The sequence below is a fragment of the Zymoseptoria tritici genome, chromosome 1 (genome assembly GCF_000219625.1).
Source record: "Zymoseptoria tritici IPO323 chromosome 1, whole genome shotgun sequence".
In the NCBI taxonomy this organism is placed as follows: Eukaryota; Fungi; Ascomycota; class Dothideomycetes; order Mycosphaerellales; family Mycosphaerellaceae; genus Zymoseptoria; species Zymoseptoria tritici.
Window position 1 is genome coordinate 5,320,769 of NC_018218.1, and position 22,144 is coordinate 5,342,912.

At 54.0% G+C, this 22,144-nt stretch overlaps 7 protein-coding genes across 7 annotated transcripts; 4 read left to right on the top strand and 3 right to left on the bottom strand.

Annotated features, from left to right (window-relative positions):
- Nucleotides 1-6,963: 6,963 nt before the first annotated feature.
- On the top strand, nt 6,964-7,300 carry MYCGRDRAFT_102887 (uncharacterized protein; the record flags this gene model as incomplete). The annotated part of the gene is made up of 1 exon (XM_003856675.1): nt 6,964-7,300. One exon carries the CDS (start codon nt 7,102-7,104, stop codon nt 7,264-7,266), a length of 165 nt encoding a protein of 54 aa, XP_003856723.1.
- Nucleotides 7,301-7,875: 575 nt separating this feature from the next.
- On the bottom strand, nt 7,876-10,449 carry MYCGRDRAFT_54282 (uncharacterized protein; the record flags this gene model as incomplete). Its single annotated transcript, XM_003856908.1, has 5 exons — nt 7,876-8,211; nt 8,861-8,946; nt 9,190-9,254; nt 9,745-9,865; nt 10,227-10,449. 5 exons carry the CDS (start codon nt 10,447-10,449, stop codon nt 8,059-8,061), a joined length of 648 nt encoding a protein of 215 aa, XP_003856956.1.
- Nucleotides 10,450-10,642: 193 nt separating this feature from the next.
- On the top strand, nt 10,643-11,523 carry MYCGRDRAFT_90122 (uncharacterized protein; the record flags this gene model as incomplete). The annotated part of the gene is made up of 3 exons (XM_003856676.1): nt 10,643-10,726; nt 11,002-11,004; nt 11,287-11,523. The coding sequence occupies 3 exons, from the start codon at nt 10,643-10,645 to the stop codon at nt 11,521-11,523; spliced, it is 324 nt and encodes a 107-aa protein (XP_003856724.1).
- Nucleotides 11,524-13,712: 2,189 nt separating this feature from the next.
- Nucleotides 13,713-15,062, top strand: MYCGRDRAFT_84231 (uncharacterized protein; the record flags this gene model as incomplete). Its single annotated transcript, XM_003856677.1, has 1 exon — nt 13,713-15,062. One exon carries the CDS (start codon nt 13,713-13,715, stop codon nt 15,060-15,062), a length of 1,350 nt encoding a protein of 449 aa, XP_003856725.1.
- Nucleotides 15,063-17,008: 1,946 nt separating this feature from the next.
- Nucleotides 17,009-17,315, bottom strand: MYCGRDRAFT_19563 (uncharacterized protein; the record flags this gene model as incomplete). The annotated part of the gene is made up of 2 exons (XM_003856907.1): nt 17,009-17,099; nt 17,164-17,315. Coding segments are annotated over 2 exons (243 nt in total), but the record flags the coding sequence as incomplete, so codon positions are not given.
- A 2,185-nt stretch (nt 17,316-19,500) lies between these two features.
- Nucleotides 19,501-19,788, bottom strand: MYCGRDRAFT_34783 (40S ribosomal protein S29; the record flags this gene model as incomplete). Its single annotated transcript, XM_003856906.1, has 2 exons — nt 19,501-19,660; nt 19,727-19,788. 2 exons carry the CDS (start codon nt 19,786-19,788, stop codon nt 19,501-19,503), a joined length of 222 nt encoding a protein of 73 aa, XP_003856954.1.
- Nucleotides 19,789-20,525: 737 nt separating this feature from the next.
- On the top strand, nt 20,526-22,017 carry MYCGRDRAFT_90125 (uncharacterized protein; the record flags this gene model as incomplete). The annotated part of the gene is made up of 2 exons (XM_003856678.1): nt 20,526-21,240; nt 21,371-22,017. 2 exons carry the CDS (start codon nt 20,526-20,528, stop codon nt 22,015-22,017), a joined length of 1,362 nt encoding a protein of 453 aa, XP_003856726.1.
- Nucleotides 22,018-22,144: the final 127 nt, after the last annotated feature.

Genomic DNA, 22,144 nt, shown 5'->3' on the forward strand with positions numbered 1-22,144 from the left:
ATACCCCCACGTTTTGATCAACCACTGACTTTCTTCCAGCACGGGCTTTACGCATAGCAGTGAAGATTCGTCTGAGCTTGCGTTTTTGCTAGTTGAAAACTATCAACTGACTGCTCCTAATGGTCTTCGGATCGCTAGGGAATTTTTGGCATACCACTTTGGAGCTCTCCGCTGCGAGATACCTTCATCAACTTCTGTTTTCATCATTGCGCGCGGCTGGTTTCCTGGAGACTGGCCGGCGCTTGGAGAAGACCATGCTTGTTGTTATTCACTTTGGACTACCTTGTCACTGCGGGATCATGCGCATTGCTGTTACCTCAGTATCTGACAATTTTCTCATGAGTTGCGCTCAAGGATGCTGACGCGCAGAATTTTCGCTTGAAGCGACGTGGCTTCCGCGAAACGTGCTGGACCTCACCTCATGCGCGCGGCTGTATTTTTATCACTATCCGCACGGCTTCAACGAAAAGACACTTGCCATAATATTCACGCTTGCTGCTGCTCCCAGCTGTCAGGGCGTCTAAAGCGCAGTTGACTGGCAAACGCGCGTGTGGATTAGCCGGCCAGACTCCGCTTGCCCTCACTCCGAGCGCAATGCGAGCGACGTTGCCTCATCTTGCGCCGCTGCTGGACTCTTTCGACAGTGACGCACCACAGGCTTGCCAACCTGGACGGATGATATTACGAAAGCGTTCTACTGTCACGAGTCGATGCGATGCCACAATCACCTTGTTCGTACCACTACCGCGTTCTGGAGCCTCTGGAGGGAAAAATTGCACAACGTTTGTCACGATTTATGCAAGTCTTCGATCTCGATGTGCTACATTGGAGCTACGCTATCCTGAATGCTGCTTGCTTCTCTCCGGCCCTCCAACGAGCCTATGCGAAGCCTGATTTTGCACTTCGAGTTCCTTACGCCCACGCGGCGAAAGCAGCATTGCCGGATCTGGGTGCTGCAGATGTCTGGTACTTCAACAATGACAGCTGGAAATCTCAATCCTCAGTGTCCGTCACTCCATCCTTCTCGGACACCTTGTCATCCGCGACCGACTTCTTCCTCTCAACAAACGTCTCTGCAGTCCACCCGAACCACTTATGGAGTCTCTTGCCCATGTGGCGCAGCGCGACCAGATCTACATCCAGTTCTGGATGCGGCTTGTGGAACACGATCACGCCTTGTTCGCTGCCAGAGGCCGACCTGAAGCTGACGGCCGAGCCGCCCACATGATGTCCAATCAGGCCGGCGTCACAGAGGGCAGTCACGATTTGTTGCCCTAAAAAGGTTACGTTAGCTGTGGTTCGTACACAAGAAGCCGCGCAGGGTATTGAAGGACTTACACTTGACGGTCCCCTTCGAAGGTCCATGGCCGATGTCGAAGAGCCTGGAGAAGATGCGCAAGCTCTCGGTGTTCACGGGTATCCGGATCGATACTTCTTCCATGGCCTCGATAATCTCTGCCGTATCCTGATCTGGATCCTGTTGCAAGCCGAATGCAGCTGGTCGTGTCTTGGGCTTGGTGCGATCCAATGCAGGCTCAAACTTCTTGCTGTCGCTTTTCTCGCCCCAAGTTGTCTGCGTCTGGAATGGAGCGTCCCCATTAGCGGTAGTAGCTTGATCATGTTGCTGGGCCATGCGCTGCAGAATCTCTGCACGCTCAGCCTGCACATTCAACAGATGCTCGGGAGTGCTGTCTGCATCAAGCCAAGACATCATGTCGACCAATTCTGGCTTTGGAATGTCCGGTCTGCTGATGATTCTTCTGTAAATCTTGCGACTAATGACCCAGAAGTCGGACGCAAACTTCCGAGTCTGCTCTGCTTTCGCCAACCAATACACATCGCGGGTCCCCTTCGGCCACGGGTGTTCGTGGACCTTTCTGAGCGCTGCCCCGAGTTCCATCTTCTCTGCCTCGGTCGGTTGTAGCGTATTGACTTCGAGTGTCATTTCAATGCCTGGCATGTGCTCGCGGTCCACAGTGGAGATGTTGTTGCAAACATCCATCGGGGCTCCTATCGGAAGGATGTGTGTATGAGAAAGAGCGATGCTGGTTTCCATCTGTTGCGTGATAGCCATCCTGTTGAGTATGCTATACATCTTGTAATCCACCCTGGAGCGTTCGTCCCGATCGGCGTTCTCAAGATGCTCGTCGATGCTAGCCAGCAGACACCCTTCATCTGTCGACAAGTATCGAGGCCACGATCCGCACAGCATGATCAAATACCAGTGCAATCGATCAGTACGGAACAATTGGTTTATCTCCTTCTTGGACTTCCCGGCCATCATCCGACGGACTGTTTCGCGAAGCGTTTTCTCCGGCGAATTGAAGCGAGAACTTCTGATCAGAGTTTCATAGAGGTCCTTCTTGGTTTGCAAACCCTTGACCTTGGCTAGCTTGTACAGTGCAGTAAGCGCCCCGTCATAGCGCTGGGTGCTTCCCGGCGATAGCGCCGGCAGTGCTTTCCCGAGCTCAACAACATGGCTGCACTGGATTGCGATCCAGCGAAGGTGACGAATCTGGTCAGTCCATCTGAAAAGAATACAGGCAGCCAAGTGAGCCCAGAAAGAATCGCACGTATTTGCGTAGGCTTTAGCATCTGGAGGAAAGGACTCCATTTCGCTCTTCACTTCACTCTGAAGATACTCCGGGTCAGTCTGCAGGCATGAAAGATGATCTTCTGCGGCAGCCAAGTGAGCCGTCAGATCCTGGAGACAACGTGCAGGATCGAAGGCTGGCGGGCTGCGGAATGGACTTGCGAAGTGGGACCAGCGGTCGCCGCCAATAGGGAGATTGACGCCGGTAGCTACAAAAGATCGCCATTTGTCGTTGCCGGCACATAACTCGTCGGGCGCTACAAGCTGATGGAGCACTCTACATAGGAGCGCAAGAACCTCGCCTTGTCGATCGAAGACGAAAGCCGCCAGGGGCAGTCCTGCCGTGTCCAAATTGTGACATTCGCGGGCCTTGTATGGTACCAGTTCTCCGAAGCGTTTCCCCCGCATTGCGATGCAGTTCAGATTGAACACTTTCGTTGTCACCACGCCGCTGCTGCAGAGGAGCTCAAGTTGTGATAGATCGTATGGCACCCAGTCTTCCAGTGTGGAGCTCGAGCGGTGATGCAAGAGAGCGAGCAGTCGAAGCGGATCGCTCTTCAGCGTCTCGGCGTTGAGATACGGTAGAGTGGAGGCGTTGATCCCAATCCCACCCTCCGAACGAAGATCCGCGGCCCGTTCGGAAGGGGTTGCAAGGCCGCTCAAGATGCGTTCGTTGTGGCGGGCATCACGCGGCACGAACGGTGACTCTTGCATGATGATGGCTTCGCGCTTCGCTTTACTCTTCTTCTTCCATCGAGAGAAGACAAGATTGCCGGATGTTGCTAGCATCTCCCGAATGATCTGGCGCAAGTCTTCACATCGCTGTATACCCTTCTGTACAGAAGCCGCAGCTGTGTCATCGGATTGCGCATCTTCTTGCCTGGTGTTGCTGGACTGGCTTTTTTCGAGCAGGAAGTGAAAAGCGCAATGCGCGCAAGGAAATGAGCATGCGCCATCTGCGGAGACAGTCCTGCACGCCGGCATGATGGCGATGTGATGTTGATGGCGTATTCCAGCCGCGTCGTATTGCGTGTGAACTTGGAGGAGAGTGGATGGTCGATCAATGATGGGTGTGGCAAGGTGTAGGTCGAAATTGCTGTGGTGGGATCCGGTCTCCAGAGTTGGTCGTGGACGTTCTGGAGAGGGAGTCCAACGAATACTTGAGACACAGTGGAACCTGAGCACGGACGTGCGGCAGCTCCTACAATCAACACGAAGGACGATGCTGCAATGTCGATGATTGGATGATTCAGTCTGAAGAAGCATAAGGAAGAGCAAACGCCGCCTGTGACAAGCCGGCGTAGGTCCACTTTTTCTGGCTCCATTCACCTCACATCTGTCCTTTCATGTGACTCTCGCCTTGAGCAGAGCCGTCGATGCCTTATCAGAAGTCGGCGCTGGTGATACTCCACTCGTCCCCAGCACTCACCCGTGATGGATCCGTCAGGCACATGAGAGAAACTCGTGGCTATTCTCTTTCAAATTCACCTACTAGCGTGAAACTTCGCTGTTCTGCTAGTGCCAGCCCAGACAGCACGGCTTCTTGCAGCGGCCGACTTGTATCAGCTCTGTCCAGTTGTCAGTCGCAGAGCTACAAAAGCTCAGATACTTCCAAGTGTTGGCAATTATGAATCGACATGCGCTGGCTTCTGGTGGAAGGCGAGGCTGTGCATCTGCAGGGTCTTTTCCGCTGATGGATTCACTCCAATTTCGCACTAGCACAGGACGTTACCGCTCGGTGGGACGCAAGAGCGAATATTGAGAGTAGTACATGGAACGATGTCACGCGAGCCGCACCTCCATCAAGTTGCCTAGAACCATGTCTTCCTCCACCGCATAGGTCGAACTCCGCTGGCTTGGTGTGTGCGCAAGAAATCGGAGTCTCATTGGAAATAAGTATGTGGTCTACGGAGGAATCAAAGTATAAAACCATGCTTTCGATCTCCGGCTCAGACTGTACAGACTAAGCCACCAGAGTCCAGACTGCGTGGTGAGATTGCAGCGGAGCGATGGAAGTGTCGTCTTCACTTCGCATGAGCTTTGCAAGGTCTGCACCGACCAACTATCCAGCAGAACGTTGCGGTCACATCTGTAAGCACAGTAATGTGGTCATTAACGAAGATGAGCCGCAGCGACAACACCAGACCAGAGTACCAGATATGCTCAGTGGCAAGCTTGCATGCATGATTTCAGTGCGCCATTGTCGTCTGCATGATTAGCTAGATCGACACATTTGAGGCAGACATCGACTGCCAATGTCGGTAAAACCAAGCGTACCGACATACTGCTGGACCGGGTCTCTGAAGGTATCTGACCGTTCAATGCAACATCCCTGTGTCCAAGCGCAGATCGCAAGCCTCTCTCTTGTCCGCAACCCAAGCAGACCGACATTGCTCACCCTCAATCCTCTGTCTCTGCCGCCCCCAATCCTCGGTAGTTTCCTCTTCCTTCGCCTTCTGCCTCTCTACAAAAGTTTCCGCAGTCCAGCCAAAATTCTTGTTCAGTCTCTTGCCCATGTTGCGCTGATGGATAAGGTCGACGTTTGGGTCCGGGTGCGGTTTGTGGAAGACGATCGAGCCTCCGTCGGACGAGAATCTGAAGCTGACGGCGGAGCCGCCTGCATTCGTGCCAATCAATCCGGCATCGCACAAGGCGTTCACGATCTGTTGCCCTAAAGCGAGATGTTAGCATGAGCACAACACGACGAACAAGCCTTCGTAAATACATTTGACAATGCCTTTGGCGCATTCATTCGCAGCGGCGAAGAGCCTGGACAAGATTCGCTTGCTCACCGCGGTGACAGGAATCCGTGCTGGTGGGCACACCACGGCAGTCTCGATGCTCTGGGCGTCTTTATCCGCGGCACCATGTATGGCAATCTCCGTGGGCCGGCTCTTGGGCTTGTAGCGATTGACTGGGAGCTCAAACTTGGTGCCACCCAGCTCTTCACCCCATACTTTCTGGACCGAAACAGAACTGGCCATCCCAGGCCCTGCTAGACGTCCTTTGCGCTCAGCTATCTGCTGCAATACTTGGGCTCGCTCTACCGCAACTTCCGACAAGTGCTTTGGAGCATGATCCGCCTTCAAGCTGGAGATGATTTCGTCCGCGTAGTATCCGGGTATTCCCATTTGCACAAGACACCTTCTGTACTCCTCTCGCATTGCATCCCAGAATGCTAACATGTACCGACGAGTCTCTTCCGACTTGACAAGCCAGTCCTGATCGCGTCGTCCTTTTGGCCATGAGTGTGCGCGAAGCTCTAGCAGAGCAGAGCGTGGACCAACGCGGCTTGGATAATGATAGTTTGGTGATCGACGACGTGCCTTATTGATCTTTTCCAACTCTGGCTCGAAAGTCTTCTCGGCTTCGCATCTGATCAAATGAGGAAACGAGAGGGCGATGTTAGTCTTGATCTGCTGGAAAATTGCAATCGTCGACAGTTGCATGAACATATTCGAGTCCACTCGAGAGCGCTCTCTGAAATCTGCCTTCTCCAGATGCTCCTCTATTGACGCAAACAGAGACGACTCTTCCGTTGAATTGTCGTTGGGCCGAAGACCATAGATCTGGTACAGGTACCAGTGCAGTCTATCATTGTGGAACAACTGCTTGAAGTCTTTCGAGGGTATTCCAGGCATGGTCTTTCCAGGTCCATGGTGAAGAGATATCTCGTAGCTGGGACCAAAGTCCGCAGAGCCCCTTAGCATCTCGCCGAGGTCATGCTTCGAAGACTGGCATAGTTCATTCGCCATCTTGTACAGTGCGCCCAACGCTCTGTCATAGCTTGAATCCTGTTCCTGTCTGGCGCCTGCCACATACGCGACCTGCTTTGCGAGCCATCGAAGATTTGCGACCTTTTCCATCATTGTGAGGGTCAAATCTACCACTCTCCTGCCTTCGGCGTGGACGGGTATCGGCTTGCTGTGCATGCTCTTCTGGTATTTGACGGAGGCAGCCTCGATGTGGAATCCAGGAATGGACTGGAAGTACTCAGGGCTGGTCTGCGCGAGAATGAGATGATCTTCGGCTTCGGCCAAGTGCGCTTTCACTTGCTGAAGGCATTGCTCCGGATCAAATTTCGGTGCGCTCGAGAACGGATTGTCGAATTGCGACCAACACTCAGCAGCTCCCGAGAACTTGAAGCCACAGGAGAGTAGAGCCAGCCAGCGATCGTTGCCTTCCGGGGTCGTCGTTGTCGACTCCAAATCGAGGATGTTATTGACCATGGCATTCAAGAAGATGAGAAGCTTGAACTGCATCGCAAGTACGCTGTATGCCAAGGGGAACCCGACGATTTCTAGGCTGTGGCACTTTTCCTGGTCGTGCGGCACAAGTTCACCCAGTCCCGGGCCGCGCATTTTGACACAGTTCAAATTGAACATGAATTTTGCCCGTCCGTCGACCCTCCGGCAGACCTCCTCCAGACGGGACACGTCAGAAGACACCCAATCTTCCAGTCTCGCGCTGGAGCGGAAGTGCAGGAGACTGAGCAAACGCATGGGGTCATGCTGAAGTGTCTCCAAATTCAGAAAGGGCATGCTTCGTGCTTGGACTATCGAGTCCTCGTGCCAATCGAAATCCGCGCGGACACTGGGAACTGCTCGGTTCCGATTCGCATGAACCTCAAAGTGCGCGTAACGCTCCATGGAAGAATGGACTTTCAGCATTAACGCCGCTCGCTTGTCCTTGGACTTCTTCTTCCATCTCGAGCAGATCGCATTGCCGTACTTTGCAAGGCTTCCGCGGATGGCCTGGCGAGCGGTTTGGCACTCGTCCGCGGTATCCTGTGCGAGCTCTGCAGCGTACCAATCCGGAATCAGGTCTTGCCGCAGACATCCGTAGGCCGAATCCTTCACATGCAAAAATTGCAGAGCGCATTGCTGGCATCGAAAGGTGGCGCCATTGGCGCTGGCCGACATACACACCGGCATGACTGATCAGCCGAAAGATTTGATGTGATGGTTCTTGCAGTTCTCGAGACGCAAGTCGGAACTTCAGTGCGCGTAGCGCAAACACTGCACCGCTTCCCGCAGCGACCCACTCTTGCGAGTTTTGTTTGATTCACTCGAAGCAACGGAAGCACAGAGATGGCGGTTCGTCACAAGCAAGTCGCTCATCATCATCACGTGTCACGATGCTGCGATGCAGGGTGAGTTGCGGTGTCCATGCTGATGGAAAGTGTGAGACTCACTTCACTTGCATAGTAGCGCACTGGTGATGTCCGACCGCTTCTCATCCGTCCACTTGGGTTCACCAACAGCGAGAAATTTGAGAGGCCGCCCATCATTTGCAGACACTCTCTACGTCTATTCACGATAGATTCAATCTGTTCCTTGTCAAGTCTCCACGCCTCTGTATGTCTGCACTCACCGGTTCGATCTATCAACCGTAATGCGACCACGTTCTGCTGGTTTCCCTTCACTTTTTCTCTTGATCCCTTCACAATCTGTCGCTCCGCTCGATCAATCGCCCATCCACCCAGTCACACGACTGATCCCAAAATTCGCCGCAAACCTCAAACCCGTCGAGCCCATCGGGAAATAGCTCACGAGATACCACACCAGCGCAACCATTTGTACAATCGAAGAGAAGAGGGTGAGGACAGTGGATTTCAGCTGTGAGAGATTGAGTATTAGTGAGGTCATCGCATGGAGTCAGGTGAGGGAGTGAAGTAAAGGAGGTGAAGTGATTCAAGAACGGGCTGGGTTGAGTGTGAGAAAAGTGGACGTTGGTGCGGCGGTGAAGCAGAGAGGTTGCTGCGGAGAGATGAATGACGACAACGAGGCTCAAGGCAAGAATCGCAGCGATCGAAAGAACGTGGAGCAGCGATAGTATGAAGGGCGTGTGCAGAGATTGGGAGTGCGGTGAGTGCGGTGAGGTCGAGATAAGACACCAAACCACCACCAACCACCAACCAACAACCACGCTCGGAGTCGGACGATGGTTCCTCCGGCAGTGATCTGTGCAAGGATATGGGCAGTACATCAGAGTGTACACGCAAGATGCACAGCCACAGAGTACACTCTCTAAACAAGAGTGCGACTCCGGAGCGGCCGCATGATCGACACCCGTGACGGGATCAGAAACAAAGATATTGTGAAATGTGCGCGCTAGGGTGGTTGGGTGTGCGATGAGCGAGATAGGTGAAGTGGGAAGAGGGTGTGTAGGGACGAGTAATGTGACCAGGGTTTGAGGTCTTGGCTCGGGCATTTCAATCCCATAACAATGAAAGAGGAAAGCGACGCAAGCAGACGTCAGACTTACCCCCATCGCGAAGTAGAGCGTGAGCACGATGCTACCCAGATAGGTCGCGGTGAAGGGTAGTCGCTCCTGCGAGATTAGGTGGCGGACTGTTTCAAGACGCAGTATTAGCAATCAAGTACGCAGGAAGTTGATGTCGGTTGCGGATGGTGTTAGGGTGATCATCGTCGCATGTCGGCTGTAGCTTCGCGAGCCCACATCCGACGGCGAAGCGATACCGCACCTTCGATCAACGCGTAATGGCTGATGCGTAGACAGAGGCGGGCGTTGCAAGATGGGGTGGCGAACGGAAGTGGAAGATTTGTGGGTGCTGCGAGTTGCGTGTTGCTTACCGTAGATGATCGGGCCCATCATGACTGCCCAAGAGCTCAAGAAGAGCACCGAGGCCATTGTCCATCTGATCTGTTGTTAGCGTCGTTCATCGTAACTGATTCCTTTCGTGGTGGATGGTGATGTCGAAGTGTTCCGAAGGCTGTTGAGGTGCAAGGCAGGCAAGTGCAAAAATTGCGATCTGTGGTAGATGATGAAAGAGATACCACTGTCGAGAGAAATGCAAGAAGCGGATGATCGACAGGCGAGCTGTGCTGCGAATGGATGCGGCTTTTGTGTAGCACACGCAAGCACCCTCGTCCGGGCTACTTTAAGCTTGTGGTCAGGCGGGCGTTCCCACTCTGCATTAGCGGCAAGGTTCGAGAGAACAATATGCGCCATCGACGTGTGGCAAGGAAGCTGTGTGCTGATTCGCTGAACAGAAACGTTCCGCACAGAGGAAGAATCCGGAATAGCAGCACACCCTCTTCCCGTAGAAGGAGTGTGGGAAGCTTCGAACCGGGACGCCGATCGTGGAGGAGTGCAGAAAGAGCGCAGATGAAACACAGGAAACGTACAGTATTGCGAACTTGCGCGGACGCAAGCTCAAGACGGGCAGAAGCGTGAAGCAAACAACGAACAAGGCAATGGCGGCCAGGTTGAGGCCACCAAAGAGTAATAGGCGATCCCATCGACTTACTGTACACACGCGTCAGCAATGTCTCGGCATGAGCTTCCGAGCGATCAGGCAGTCCTCGAGCGGCTTGCGATGTATGACTGTCCGTGTGGAAGCTAGGAATGAGACCTGCGAGGCGCATGCACGAACGCAGGCACTCCACAGGTTCACGGATACGGCTTTGGCAGCAAACATGCATCATGTGCAGCTCTTGGCAAAGTCGATCCGGATCTTCGAGAGATGGAATAGCTCGACATGCCCTTCACAGATGCCGTAATGGTGGAGCCATATCAAGGAAAGCAGGTCCGTCTTCCCAGATCCGCCACACCAGACAATGCCATACATCGAGCTGTGGAGGGTGTTGTGGAAATGCGGCAGACTTACGTGCAAACCAGCCTTCTTCCTCCTCTCTTCGCGTCCGCGCGGGCAATGGGGCACCGGGACCCTCGCCTTCATGTGTGGGTAGTCGTACATTGCCTTCGTTGCTGAAAGGATTATACTTTTGTATTGAGCCCAGGAGGGAGGTTTGTGATGTCGTGTTGGCGGGCTCTTCGCGACGTGACCATCCCAGGTTGTTCATGCTGTCTCTGAACGACGAGGAAGCCATGATTGTGGTGCAAGGCTCTTGGTAAGCTCGCGGCTTTGTGCGGTGGTCCGGCGCGCCGTGGGAGATGGTGTGTTTGAGGTTTTGGTGCTTCGATTGGAGCTATCGTTTGTGATCGAGGAGGTAAGGTAGGTGTGGATTCTTGTTGAGCTGCTGCCTGATTGGACGAACGCGTGTCCTCTGCCTTTGTTCGGATATGGCGAAGAATGGGAAGAGCTTGGCCTGTGTGCCTCGTATTTTGCAGCTGGATTCGTTTCTGGCTGTGGCGGAGGCTGTCTCAGTATGCCAGTTCAATGGAATCGTGCATGGATGTCATCAGGAGGAGCTTCAAGCTGGCGGAACTTTGGAGGGGGCAACGCCGATATGAAGCGTGGATGTTGGCCGGCAGAAGTCGTGAATTCTTCAATCAAAATGTCAATGAAAACGAATTATTCTCGTCGCAAGTCGACCGCGGCAACTACTCGGTCATGTCGATGCAACGAATGTGTTCTAACATATGTCATCGAATACTCACAGCCTATGACTGACAGCATTAACTATTTGAATGCAGTCTAGCAAGTGAGTGAGACTTCTGGCAGACGGAACGACGAGAGTTTCGGCACATGCAGCAAATAGAGGACAATCTTTCAAAGCAGGGCAAGAGTTTCTACATCCTGCAGGGCCATGATCGCAGCGTGCATACGATCGACAGAAGCTCCGATTGCATCGAACAATTCATTTGATGCAGGACGCAGACAGGGAGTGGCCAATGACCAGGGATCCGATCGAGCATTGCAAGGCTTGCATGAAGCGCGCGAGCTCGCGATCGTGCGTGTACGTGCAATGACTGAAAGCGTGCAGTCGTTTCAGACGGTCAAAGGAACGAGCGGAGGAGGGAATGTCCAGGCGTCGTTGTGGATGCAAGAAAGCTTGCGGAACCTGTCATGTCAAATGGTGGCATGCATGTCTCACGTCTCTCCCGTCTCCATGGGGAGTCCTATCAGCGGACGCGACGACGAGATGGCATACTATGGACCTTTCCATCCTACGTCCAAGACAAGTGTGGCGGTGATGGGAGTGAAGAGGGAGGGTGACTAGATGGGGTCACTTGTTTGATTCGGATGGAGCCTTGTGAAGTGGAACCCCTTATCATGCGGGCGTTGATGGGAGGAAAGAGTTGGCTGCGTCGAGCCTTCTTCTTGATTAGCAGTATAAGTAGAGGTCGAAGCCGTCATCACTCTCGGAAGAGTCCTGAACCAACATTGAATCCTTCATCACACGTTCCTCACCTCTATCGTCGGGTCGCGTACCGGATTCCGTCCGCATCTTCGCCATCGTTCCATCCGAACAACTCAAACCGGAGACGCTCGCATCTTCAGGCGGACGACTGCCGTACCATCGACAAAGTGATCGAATCAGGAAGTGCCTCATCCCTCGCCTCGTCGTTGCCGCCGTTCCGTCCAACCAGCCGAGTTGAAGTCGTTCAAGTCGACAAGGCCGTCGAAGAAGATCATTCGTCGCGCGTTTAGCGACCGCACCGCCACAGCAACGACGATCTGGGGCAGAGCTAACACGTCTCGAACAATCGACAAGGCGACTTCTGGAAGAAGAGCTCCCCGCGGACCCTCCTTCCCTACCGATCCGTCCAGCTCAGACTCACCGCTAGAAAGCCGGGTATCCAGGTCTTCAGCACCAAGCCAATCCGATCGACCAATCTCGATTTCGACCATCTCTTCTCTCACGAACATTCTCCGACTGGTTCACCGACTTCCACTTCGAAACTCGCACGTCGCCAGCATTGTCCATTGAACAAAGGACGACGCTGCCACAAAGTGGAGAAGCCTCACATCGAATCCACCAATCCACCCCGCGCCATCGGCCGGGCGAACCCCGAGTCATAACTTGACCTCATCGAGCTCTCTGTGACACCAAAGATCCTACCGACCTGTCCTTGTCACAGATCAAACGAAGCGGCCACGAGAGCCGTCAGCAAGCGAGTCCTGCCTTGCTCATATTCCGTCTTCGGCCGCTCTTCTGTCCAAAAGGAACAACTCCATCTCACCTCACTCCCTCGACGACCGACCGACTCTTCGGCCAGTCCAATACATCGACATTCCACCTGCACCTATCCGAAACCACCTCTTCCAAACGGATCCGCCACTGCAAGGACCTCTCCACAGGTGAGTACAGCTTGATCGCCTTGCCGTCTTCCCTCGTGTCTTTGCGACGCTCCTTTCCCCGCTGCGCGCAATTCCCCTCCATCGCCCGCGTCGCTCTCACGTCCGCCCCGCGATTGACGAGAGCGGCCTCACACACCCCACAGCTACACTCACGTCAACTTCCTCCATACACCGAACGCAGGCAATATGCGCCGGCATACGGCTCGCTCGAGGCCTTGGCGGCGCATGAGCTCCAGTGAATGCGCCGCTTTCTCTTTCATGCGACTGCAGCTTCCCGTCGTTAATTTCAAATCCGTGCTGCTGCCCATGGCTGACCTGAATCCTCCCAGTTGATCCACCATATCCTCTCGACGCCTCCCACCTGTCAGAACTGACTTCATTTCCTCCACAACGTACACATAACAACATCCTCGACTCTCCCTCGCGATCGTCACACGAAGCACGACATTAGCAATCCATCTCACCTGCTGTGCTCGCTGCCACCATCGCCCATTGGCGCAGATCGTCATTCAGCCCGCTCCGCCGGCCTTATTGCTGTGCTCGGCAAACACTCTCGGCCTGTGGAAAGAAGAGTGCTACGTTGGTAGTAGCAAGGAATAACGCCGAAGGCTACACTTGACACCCATCTGTGGCTGGATACGACGCCGAGCTGCCGTCAACCTGTCGGACAGACTTCAGACTACACCGATCGGCCGTCCGTGTCATGAACGCATGAGCGACGACCGAGGAATGCCTGTTGCCTGTGAGTACCCGCGATTATCTTCTGCCTCACAATATTCACACACCTTTTCGCATCTGCTCTCCATCCGACGACAATGCACGCCCACAATGACTGCGCTTCTGCGCATTCTCCATCTTCGCCTGCTAACATGTGTTCCCACAGCCACAGACAATCTCACTGTCTTTCCTCCTTTCCAACACCACAAGCGTGACTCACCGCTTGATCTCGGCTTAGACGACGACGACATGGCCTTTATCAAAAACGAGGAACTCAACGACTTCAACTCCTTCAACCCCAACGACTACACACCCTTCCAAGGATCACACAACGGCAACATGAACATCAACCCCGCAAACCTCACAAACGGCAATAGCAACAACGGCTACATGTCTTCCAGCTTCAATCTCGGCAACTCCGGCATTGCCGATGATGAGCTCCTCGATCTGCAAATCGACCAACAGAGCAATGCCTTCGACTTCAACAACGGCATGCAGCAAGGTTTCATGAACCAGCAACAAATGGCGCAGCAGAGTGGGAGCATGTTTTCACACACGCCTGATGGCGCACCAATGCATTCACCATTCACGGGTGAGTTCAACTACGGCAATTTCCGCTCCGCACCGGGTCAGCAGCAGTTTGGCGCACACAGCATGCCACAGCAGCAATCAGCCTTTCGACCGGGGGTGAAGCACGGCGAGCGTAAGGTGTCAGACTCTCGGTCACCTGGTACACCAAGCATCAACCATCTGCAGATCACTGATGACTACAATCACCCGGGCATGCAACCAATTCAACATCGACAGCAGAACTCGATGGGTGCAGGTTGGGATAGCACTCCCGATGGTGCACACAGCTGGGGCGAAGCATCACCATTCCCATCACCCTCCAACGGACAACCTATACACCCTCAAATCTCCGAGGTCCTCAAGAACAGCTCACATCACCACAAAGTCGCATCTTCGCTACCCACGAAGATGGAGAACGGCGCGGGTCCTCCCTTCTCCACACAAGAGGCGAAGCGGAGACGTCGAAGGGAGTCTCACAACATGGTTGAGAGGCGGCGTCGAGACAACATCAACGAGCGAATTCACGACCTTGGTACGCTCGTTCCACAGCACCGACTCGAAGACGAAAAGGTCCGCAAGCATCTTCAAACGAACGCACCCCTCTCGCCATCGATTACGCACGCCACTGGCATGTCACCTCCGAATTCGGCGAGCACCTTGCTTGGAGGGGGCCAAAGCCGACGCACCGGATCCGGGACAATCACGCAGGGTCTCCCCATGGAGGAGAAGGACAAGGGACCCAACAAGGGCGACATCCTGAACGGATCGGTCGCCTGGACACGAGACATGATGTGGTTCATGCACATGAAACTCCGACAGGAGGAAGAATCCAAGGAGTTGATCCAGCGGCTGGGAGGTACATGGCCGTTTGAGGTCAGCGAGGAGGAGCATCGCATGCGGTCCGAGATCTTGGAGGTCCTCAACAAGCACGCTCCGGTCGGTGGCTTCTCCGGATACTCGCGAGCAGCCGGTTCCGGTCTACGCGTCCCAGGCTTCACCAACGTCGCAGGCGACACCATTAACGAAGGTCCACAATCCTCCAACGGTCTCTCAATTCCCCCGATCAGCCCCGGTTTCCAGTCTGGTGGCAGTGGCATGAACAGCGGCATGTCTCAGCACTTCTGGGGCGGCGGCGATCTCAAGGAGGAAGACGAGTACGAATTGATGTAGATGGAAAGGTCATGTCACACATACCCACATTTACACGCATCATCGACATACAGCCACCAGATCTAAGACAGGCGCCTTGCATGGCGTTCTTGGGACAGATCGGCATGAACGAAGCAACACAGCATTTTGACACTGATGGATGGGTGGTGCAGGGCATTTGTGAGCTCGAGCACTCGCGGCATCGATGAAGTCTTATGCGAACGAACGACCTGCCCCTTACTGCAGGTGTTGCATCCCGGTCGTCGGGATTTCCGGCATATCTTTGGCTCGGACTCAGCCCGGGACGCGTACCACATCAGCAGCACAAGCATCTCACCGCCACAGGACCTCCTTCCGCAACGACCGACGGGAATGGTCGGCATGATGCAACGACGACAGTATCTCACCTCACCGCGCTTTCGCATTTGCCGCAGAACATCATCACCACGCATTTCGCCATCCTGTCGCGTTTCAATCGCACCCACCACACCACAGCATTACACTCACACACACATCGGAGTTCTATTCCCCAACCACGGCTGGAGTTTTCCTTCTTCATTGCATCTTTCCAGCATGGACGGGAGTTTCTGGAACCGGCGTTAGCGTCTTTCGATTGCATGCCTGCAGCCTTTTTACAATCTGAACTGGGTCCTCTTGCTTCTGGCTTCTTGTTTTTACATTTCGCGAAATCGATTTATGCCGCTTGCTTTTGCTTTATCACGATGGATGCTGGCTACGTCACATTTTTGCGAGTGACGATTTACAGACGGCGGAGGGACACGGTCTTTATTATCTGGGAGGGCCGGGAGGCGATAGCATGCAACGAATGTTCGGGAGGGAGCGATCAGCATGGGCATGGGAGAGATTGAGAATGCTTTTTCGATGATACCACATTTGCATTTGAATTTTGAGTCTTTTTACTTAAGCATGGCTAGTGGTTTTCTGCTGGCGTTTTGTGGTTTGCATGTTTGCATGTACGTATGAATGTACGAATGTATGCTTCCTCTGCTACTGCCGTGAATGAAAAGTCTACCTCCACCATGACTCATGCATGTCCTTTGCTTTTACCGTGCAAAGTGCGCATCAGTCCCGTCTCCCCGTCTACCCAACACGCAAGGATTCCGCTTCCAGTCAGTTTTCGGGCGCCGCCACAAAGCCATCGCGCCGCTCGATCGGGCGTTCCCTTCGGCTGTCACGTCGGATCGTGATATGCTGTGTCGCCATCCATCCCTTGGCTGCCGACTGGCGGTGTAGAGATGTGTCTGTGCAATCCCCCAATGCGGCGTTGTTTGTTTCTGTCTGCTGCAGAGTGGACCGGGGAGCTGGGGTATGAACGAGCTCCTCCCGGTGCCCGGGAAGGCGGCTGATGGGAGTGAGTGTGGTTTTGCGGATGAAGTGAGTCGGTGTGGTTTCATGGTGGTCCGGTACTTCGCCGGAGCATTCCTTGGTCGCCGAAAGATGAGGAAGGCCGGGTGATGGGATGTTTGGAGGCTTTTGTTTGCGTTGTCTGTCTCTGGTTGAAACCGTCCTTGCTCGACGATCGAGGTCGGATTGTCCCAGTCGGTAGGGTTCTCGATTGATCGCCGTCCGTCGAAATGGTGGCGTCGGGAACGCGGTGTTGATGAGCGTTCCGACTCGTCGGATTTAGCTTGCATCATCGAGGCAGACGGCTCTTCAGGAGGAAGCAAGAATGCCCGATTCCCGGCCTGCATTTCGGAGACCTCCCGTACCATCCCCAGCGGACCAGCCCACTCTCCACCTCAGACCTTCAACCTCCCTTACCGCCACTCGTATCGTATGTGTTCACTGGCGCCTGTCATCGACCGGAGACAGATGCGTGCGCAAAGCCTCATTTCAACCCAGACCCGGTGGATGGAAAACAGGTAGACTGAGGACGTACACGTGCAACCGTGGCGGTATCTCAAGCGCTCAATGTCTCACTTCTTCGCCGGCTCCTGTGGCGCAGGACTGCTGCCATCCTTGCCTGCAGTGGTGGTGGTCGGCTCTGCGTTGTCGCCGAAACCAAGATTCCGCATCGAGTCGGGCGCCATGAGGTTTCTGTTCCTCGAATATCAGTCTCCCATTCTGTATGTGTATTCTCTGCTCGTGGATGTTCCCGTACCTCTCCATCCTACACTGCAGGTAATTCTTGCTCAACTGCCGACAAGCGTCATCGTTGACTCCTCGATGACTACGCAGGCATTTCAGGTACTCTTTCATGATGGGCTGGCATTCTGCTTCGTGGTCGAGAGGGAAGGAACCTCGTTCGGGTGGGATGGGTTTGGAGGTGATTTGGCGGCCGCCTGTATCGAGATCACTGGGTCAGAGATTTCTTCTTCTTCGCTTTGTTCTGTGCACACGTACCAGGACTTCCGAAGGTCGACATGCTGTGCTGTGTGGAGATTGCAGGAGTCGGTTGCAGGTGAATCGAGATGATGTCGCAAATGCAGGAGCTCGAGCGCGGACGAGACGATGCTGAATGGTCGGGGAAGACGAGGCGCTAACGGAGGGACGCATCGGGGAGGTCTTTGGGACGCCGTGGGGATGCACTTCAAGGATTTTGACGAGAGGGAAAACATGCCACGCGATGCACACGTTGCAGTAGTGAGACTGTGAGAGACATCTTCCGACAGCCCCAAGCGAATGAGGACGAGTAAGATGATTATGCGAGTGGGTGCTGTGACTGTGAGAAGCGACGAGACGAGTGCCTGGTGAGTGCCTGGAGGGGCCTGGGAGGATGGCCTTGGACCACTTCACTTGATGTTCTTACAGGACGGGACCCCACGCGATGAAGACCTTGAGGTAAGTGAATATGGTAGGTAAAGTGAAGTCTGAGGAAGACAAACGCTGCCTCCTTGGTTGCGACTACCTTCTCCGCGAGGGACAGACATTCTCTTCCTTCCCTCTCCATCCCGCCCAGGAAAAGACTTCCCCAAATTGAAGGACGTAGGTTTTGCGCTCCCATGGAACCGCCACGTCAGTCAGCGCTATCGTCCGGCTTGAACATCAAAACCTCGAAAAATCCTCTCGGCGTCACCTGCGGCCGGGCTCAAGCACGAAACGCTTCCTTGACAGCCAAGACAACGCAGTCCATTCCCAAGAAGACAGGCGATCGTACGAAATCCACTGCACTGCGGTCGATCCTCAAGAAGACTGGCAGCTGTGCGCCACTGCGCTCCGCGAAGGAAGGAATCGACTACAGTGCCCTTCCCACGATGCGTTCTCTCAACAAGAGACTCGCACGCGCGACCCTCAACGCAAAGCGCTCAAACAAGAAGGAAACCAAAGGAACGACGATCAGACTCGCTCCTGCCAAACCACGCTCGACATTTCCATTCCTCTCCCTCCCGCCAGAGCTGCGAGATTTGGTCTACCAGCAAATCGCCGGCTCCACTCCGGTGACCTTACCCGGACCTCCCAGAAAATGCAAGCTCGTCGGTCGCTCTTCTCTCCTATCCACATCTCGACAAATTCGCGACGAGTTTCTCGGCGTGCTTGATACGCACGCCACGCCAATCATGACCACAGTCGTGGACTTCAACTTCAGCCACATCATCCGCTTCCTCGACCACCTCTCCGACCGCGAACTACATGCACTACCCACCGTGGACGCGCCGTCGTCGAGGCAATTCTGCGTCAGACTGGTCATCAATGAGCGATGCCCCCCGAATCCAGAGGGCTTGCAAGCTTGGTTGCTGAGGTGCGAGAATCCAGACAAGAAGGGCAGCCAGGTCGCAACGAAATACATCCTGCATCATGACCAGGTGCCTCTCCTAGCGAAGCATACGCAGCATCGTTGGATGTCTCTGCTGTCCGAAGAGTATCGTGGCCTGCGAGGCTTGATGAGTGTGAGGGACAAGATCGATGGGTGGCTGAAGAAGCTTGAGCCATGCAGATTGCGGGATGAGGCGAAGAAGATCAGGGAGGCGATGACGATTGGATCTTGAGATGCGATCTAATGAGTACGCGAGGCATGTGTGGAAGGATGAAGGTCGAAGTGCAAGCAACGGCAGCGCTGCACAGGCGCACCATCGGACGAACAAAGGATGCGAGGAGTACTTGGAACGACCAGAGTGGAAATTGATCTACCGAAGACCGCGCGACTGGTGGCATCGTTGATTGCAGATTGTGGAAGGTTCTGGCCACAGGAAGTGTTGCCTTGGAGATAGAGATATGCGGTTTGAGACGAAGCGAAGCGAGTGTTCGAGTCAAGCTGCATTGCGCGAGAACGGCTGTGGCAATTTCCTTCAGCAGTGATCCAGAAGTCGGACTTGATTGGCGATCTGTTGAGTACATGCAGGTCGATTCCTCCCCAGCTCCTTGACTGTCCGAATTCTGCCAGTCTCCTCCATCGAGCTTGTCCTCCATCGGTGTTTGCGGAGTTGTGAAGAGGGACAGCGAGGCGTGGAAGCTCAGCGGAACTGCGAAGCACAGTGTCAGCAGACAGCAAACTAAATTTTCACGCCCTCGTCGAATTCCCTTTTTCCAACTTTCTCGAATCGGAACGACTCACCTTCTGGAACCCGATGTCCGCCGCCTTCTCGCGGAATGCTTGCCTCGACATGTTCAGTCCGTACTTGCGGATGACGCCGCTCTTCTTCTTGTCGCCGGTCACACGGCTGTAGCACAGTCCCCACGTCAGCAACGAAGTCGAAATTCACGCTGTCGGAGCATGGTCATCTTACCAGCCGATGGCAGCTTTGCCCATGTTGCGAGGGCGCGAGAAGTAGACTGTATCGTGAGACATTGTGGTTTTGTCTTTGCTTCGCGTCGGTTGCAGTCAATGCAGAGTGGACTACTTGTTTCTTGGTTGATGACAGCGAGAAGCGAAGATTCCACCTGGCAGTCAGCATTTGTGCGTTACCTTGATGGCAGGATGACCTTGATGGTCTGGTTTATCCATGTCTTGTGATGGTTTTGCGGCACAGCTTGGACTGGAAGTATTCTGTGGCACGCCAGCGTGCAGGGTAAGTGAATGGCATCGACGTCTCGGTCTCTTCTGTTTCCTATACCACTTTGCAGAATCTTTCGTGTCGAGCAGGACGACCAGATCATGATCGGGATCTTAAAGAGCAGCGCCCGACATCATCCACCACGACCCTGCTTATTGTTGGGATCCGCATCCTGGTCAAACCTGGCGCTTTGGACAACCCGCCTCACTTGACAGGGTTTGAGCCGTCGTATATGCTGATGCTCTGTATTGAATCGCATTGAGCGACGAAAACGACCATGCTTTCGACTTGCACATCCATCAAACCATCCGGCCGATCTTCAAGTCTTACAGCCGCAAATGAGCACCACCCCGAAGGATGCAGCTGAAGCTTGGCCACTGTGGCTTCTTGCATATTGTCTATGTGCATCACAGCCTCACTGCTGCGGACAATCAAAGTCGTGGATGGTGCCTGAAGATTAATAGTAGGTATCGGAGTTCCCCTAACTCAACTCTCGCACGCTGTCTCTCGCTTCCCAATCCACACCACCAAGATGAGAGTCCTTTCAACTGCCGGACCAAACAATCGCATCAGATCAACTCTGGAGGATGTGATCAGTCCCGCTTTGTTCTTGGCGACATTCTTGATCTTCACCACCATCTTCTTTACAACCAGAGATGGCGCATCCAACAACACCGCCAATGGATTCTCTTGCTCTTCGGACAATCCGACTTTCCCATGGCAATCCGGATGGAACGAAATCTGGGACTTGAGCATGTTCCTCAGTGTCAATCTCGCAGGAGGCCGCTTTACCTTTTCCCAGGCCAAAGCGATCGACATCAGCTGGGATCTGATTATTGGCAGAGGCGGCCAGATGTTTGCTGCCTTCGTGGCCTATAGAGTGATGCGCCGATCCCTACTTCGATCCATGGAGTCTCGGCCGATGCACATTCCGGTTACGGCGACGCTTGTCTTTGATGGACTTTCACTCTCGTCCTTGATCGTCCTGTATAAAGACCTGGTCGCGACCCTACCCAAGGAAAGAAGGTGGAATTGGAGGCTGTTCGCATTTCTCTGGATGGTCGTCTACCTCACCTCGTTCGGCACAATTGTTTCTGCGATGACTGGCTATCAGACTCAGACGACGCCTTACTTGAGGTTCGATGTTGATCCCTCCATCTCAAGCTCAGGGAACTTCAGCAACACGAATGATTTCATTGCGTCAAGGAAAATCGTCAAGGGTCGGGATAGCGCCGTGATCGAGGATGGTAAAAGGATCGGGCTTGAACCTTTCGCTACCCTCTCATCAACTGCGCAGCCGCAAGAGTACAACATGATTACCCTCTGTATGGTGTCTCGTTGCTTGGACAAGGATCGAGTCTGCTAACATTTCGTCAGATCTGGATAATATGACGGCGAAATTGGACAGAAATAACCACAGCGAGTGCCTCAACGGTGCTACGGACCACATTCGCGACCCAGATTTCGAGATCAAATTCTCCCGGTCAGGCAACAGATGCGTTCTTGTCAACTCGAACATGACGTTCCGAAATACGACCTATGACCTCGGCATCGATCCCTTAAAAATCAAGATTGAACCGATCTGGACCGTGGATGGCACAGAACTGAGCAGGAAGTATTTGGAGGAGAACAGCGTGTGTCAGCCCGGGAAGACTTACAAATGGGGTTTCTCATGCCAGCTCTTACTCCTGTTCTGCTCGATGACCACGGTCTACGCCGGCATAGTCGCTGCTCTGCATTGGGATGTGTGCAATTTTGGGCGTGCAAATAACCTGGACCATCGGACTGGCTTGTATCGCGATATTCTCGACCTTGCCCAGGAAATAGACAACGAACTGGATGTCGATGACAAGGAAGTCTACCTGACCGCAGCGGTCCTGGAAACGAAGATCACGACTCAGACGGGCTCGATTGCAGTGGAAGCGAAGGATTTGCCGCCGAGACGTCGAGATGTAAGGCGAAGCAAAAGAGCGGAAATCGAGGAGGAGGCTGCTCGCGACTATGAGGCTTTTCTTCGCAAGTAGAGCTTGATCGCTGTGGTCGACTTCTTCATCTCGACGCCCAACGTGGAATCAAATTGGTCGAGCAGGGTGCTCTGTGTAGCCTCATGAACCTGGCACCTGGACCGTAGCATGGCCGCCCAAGTGTGAC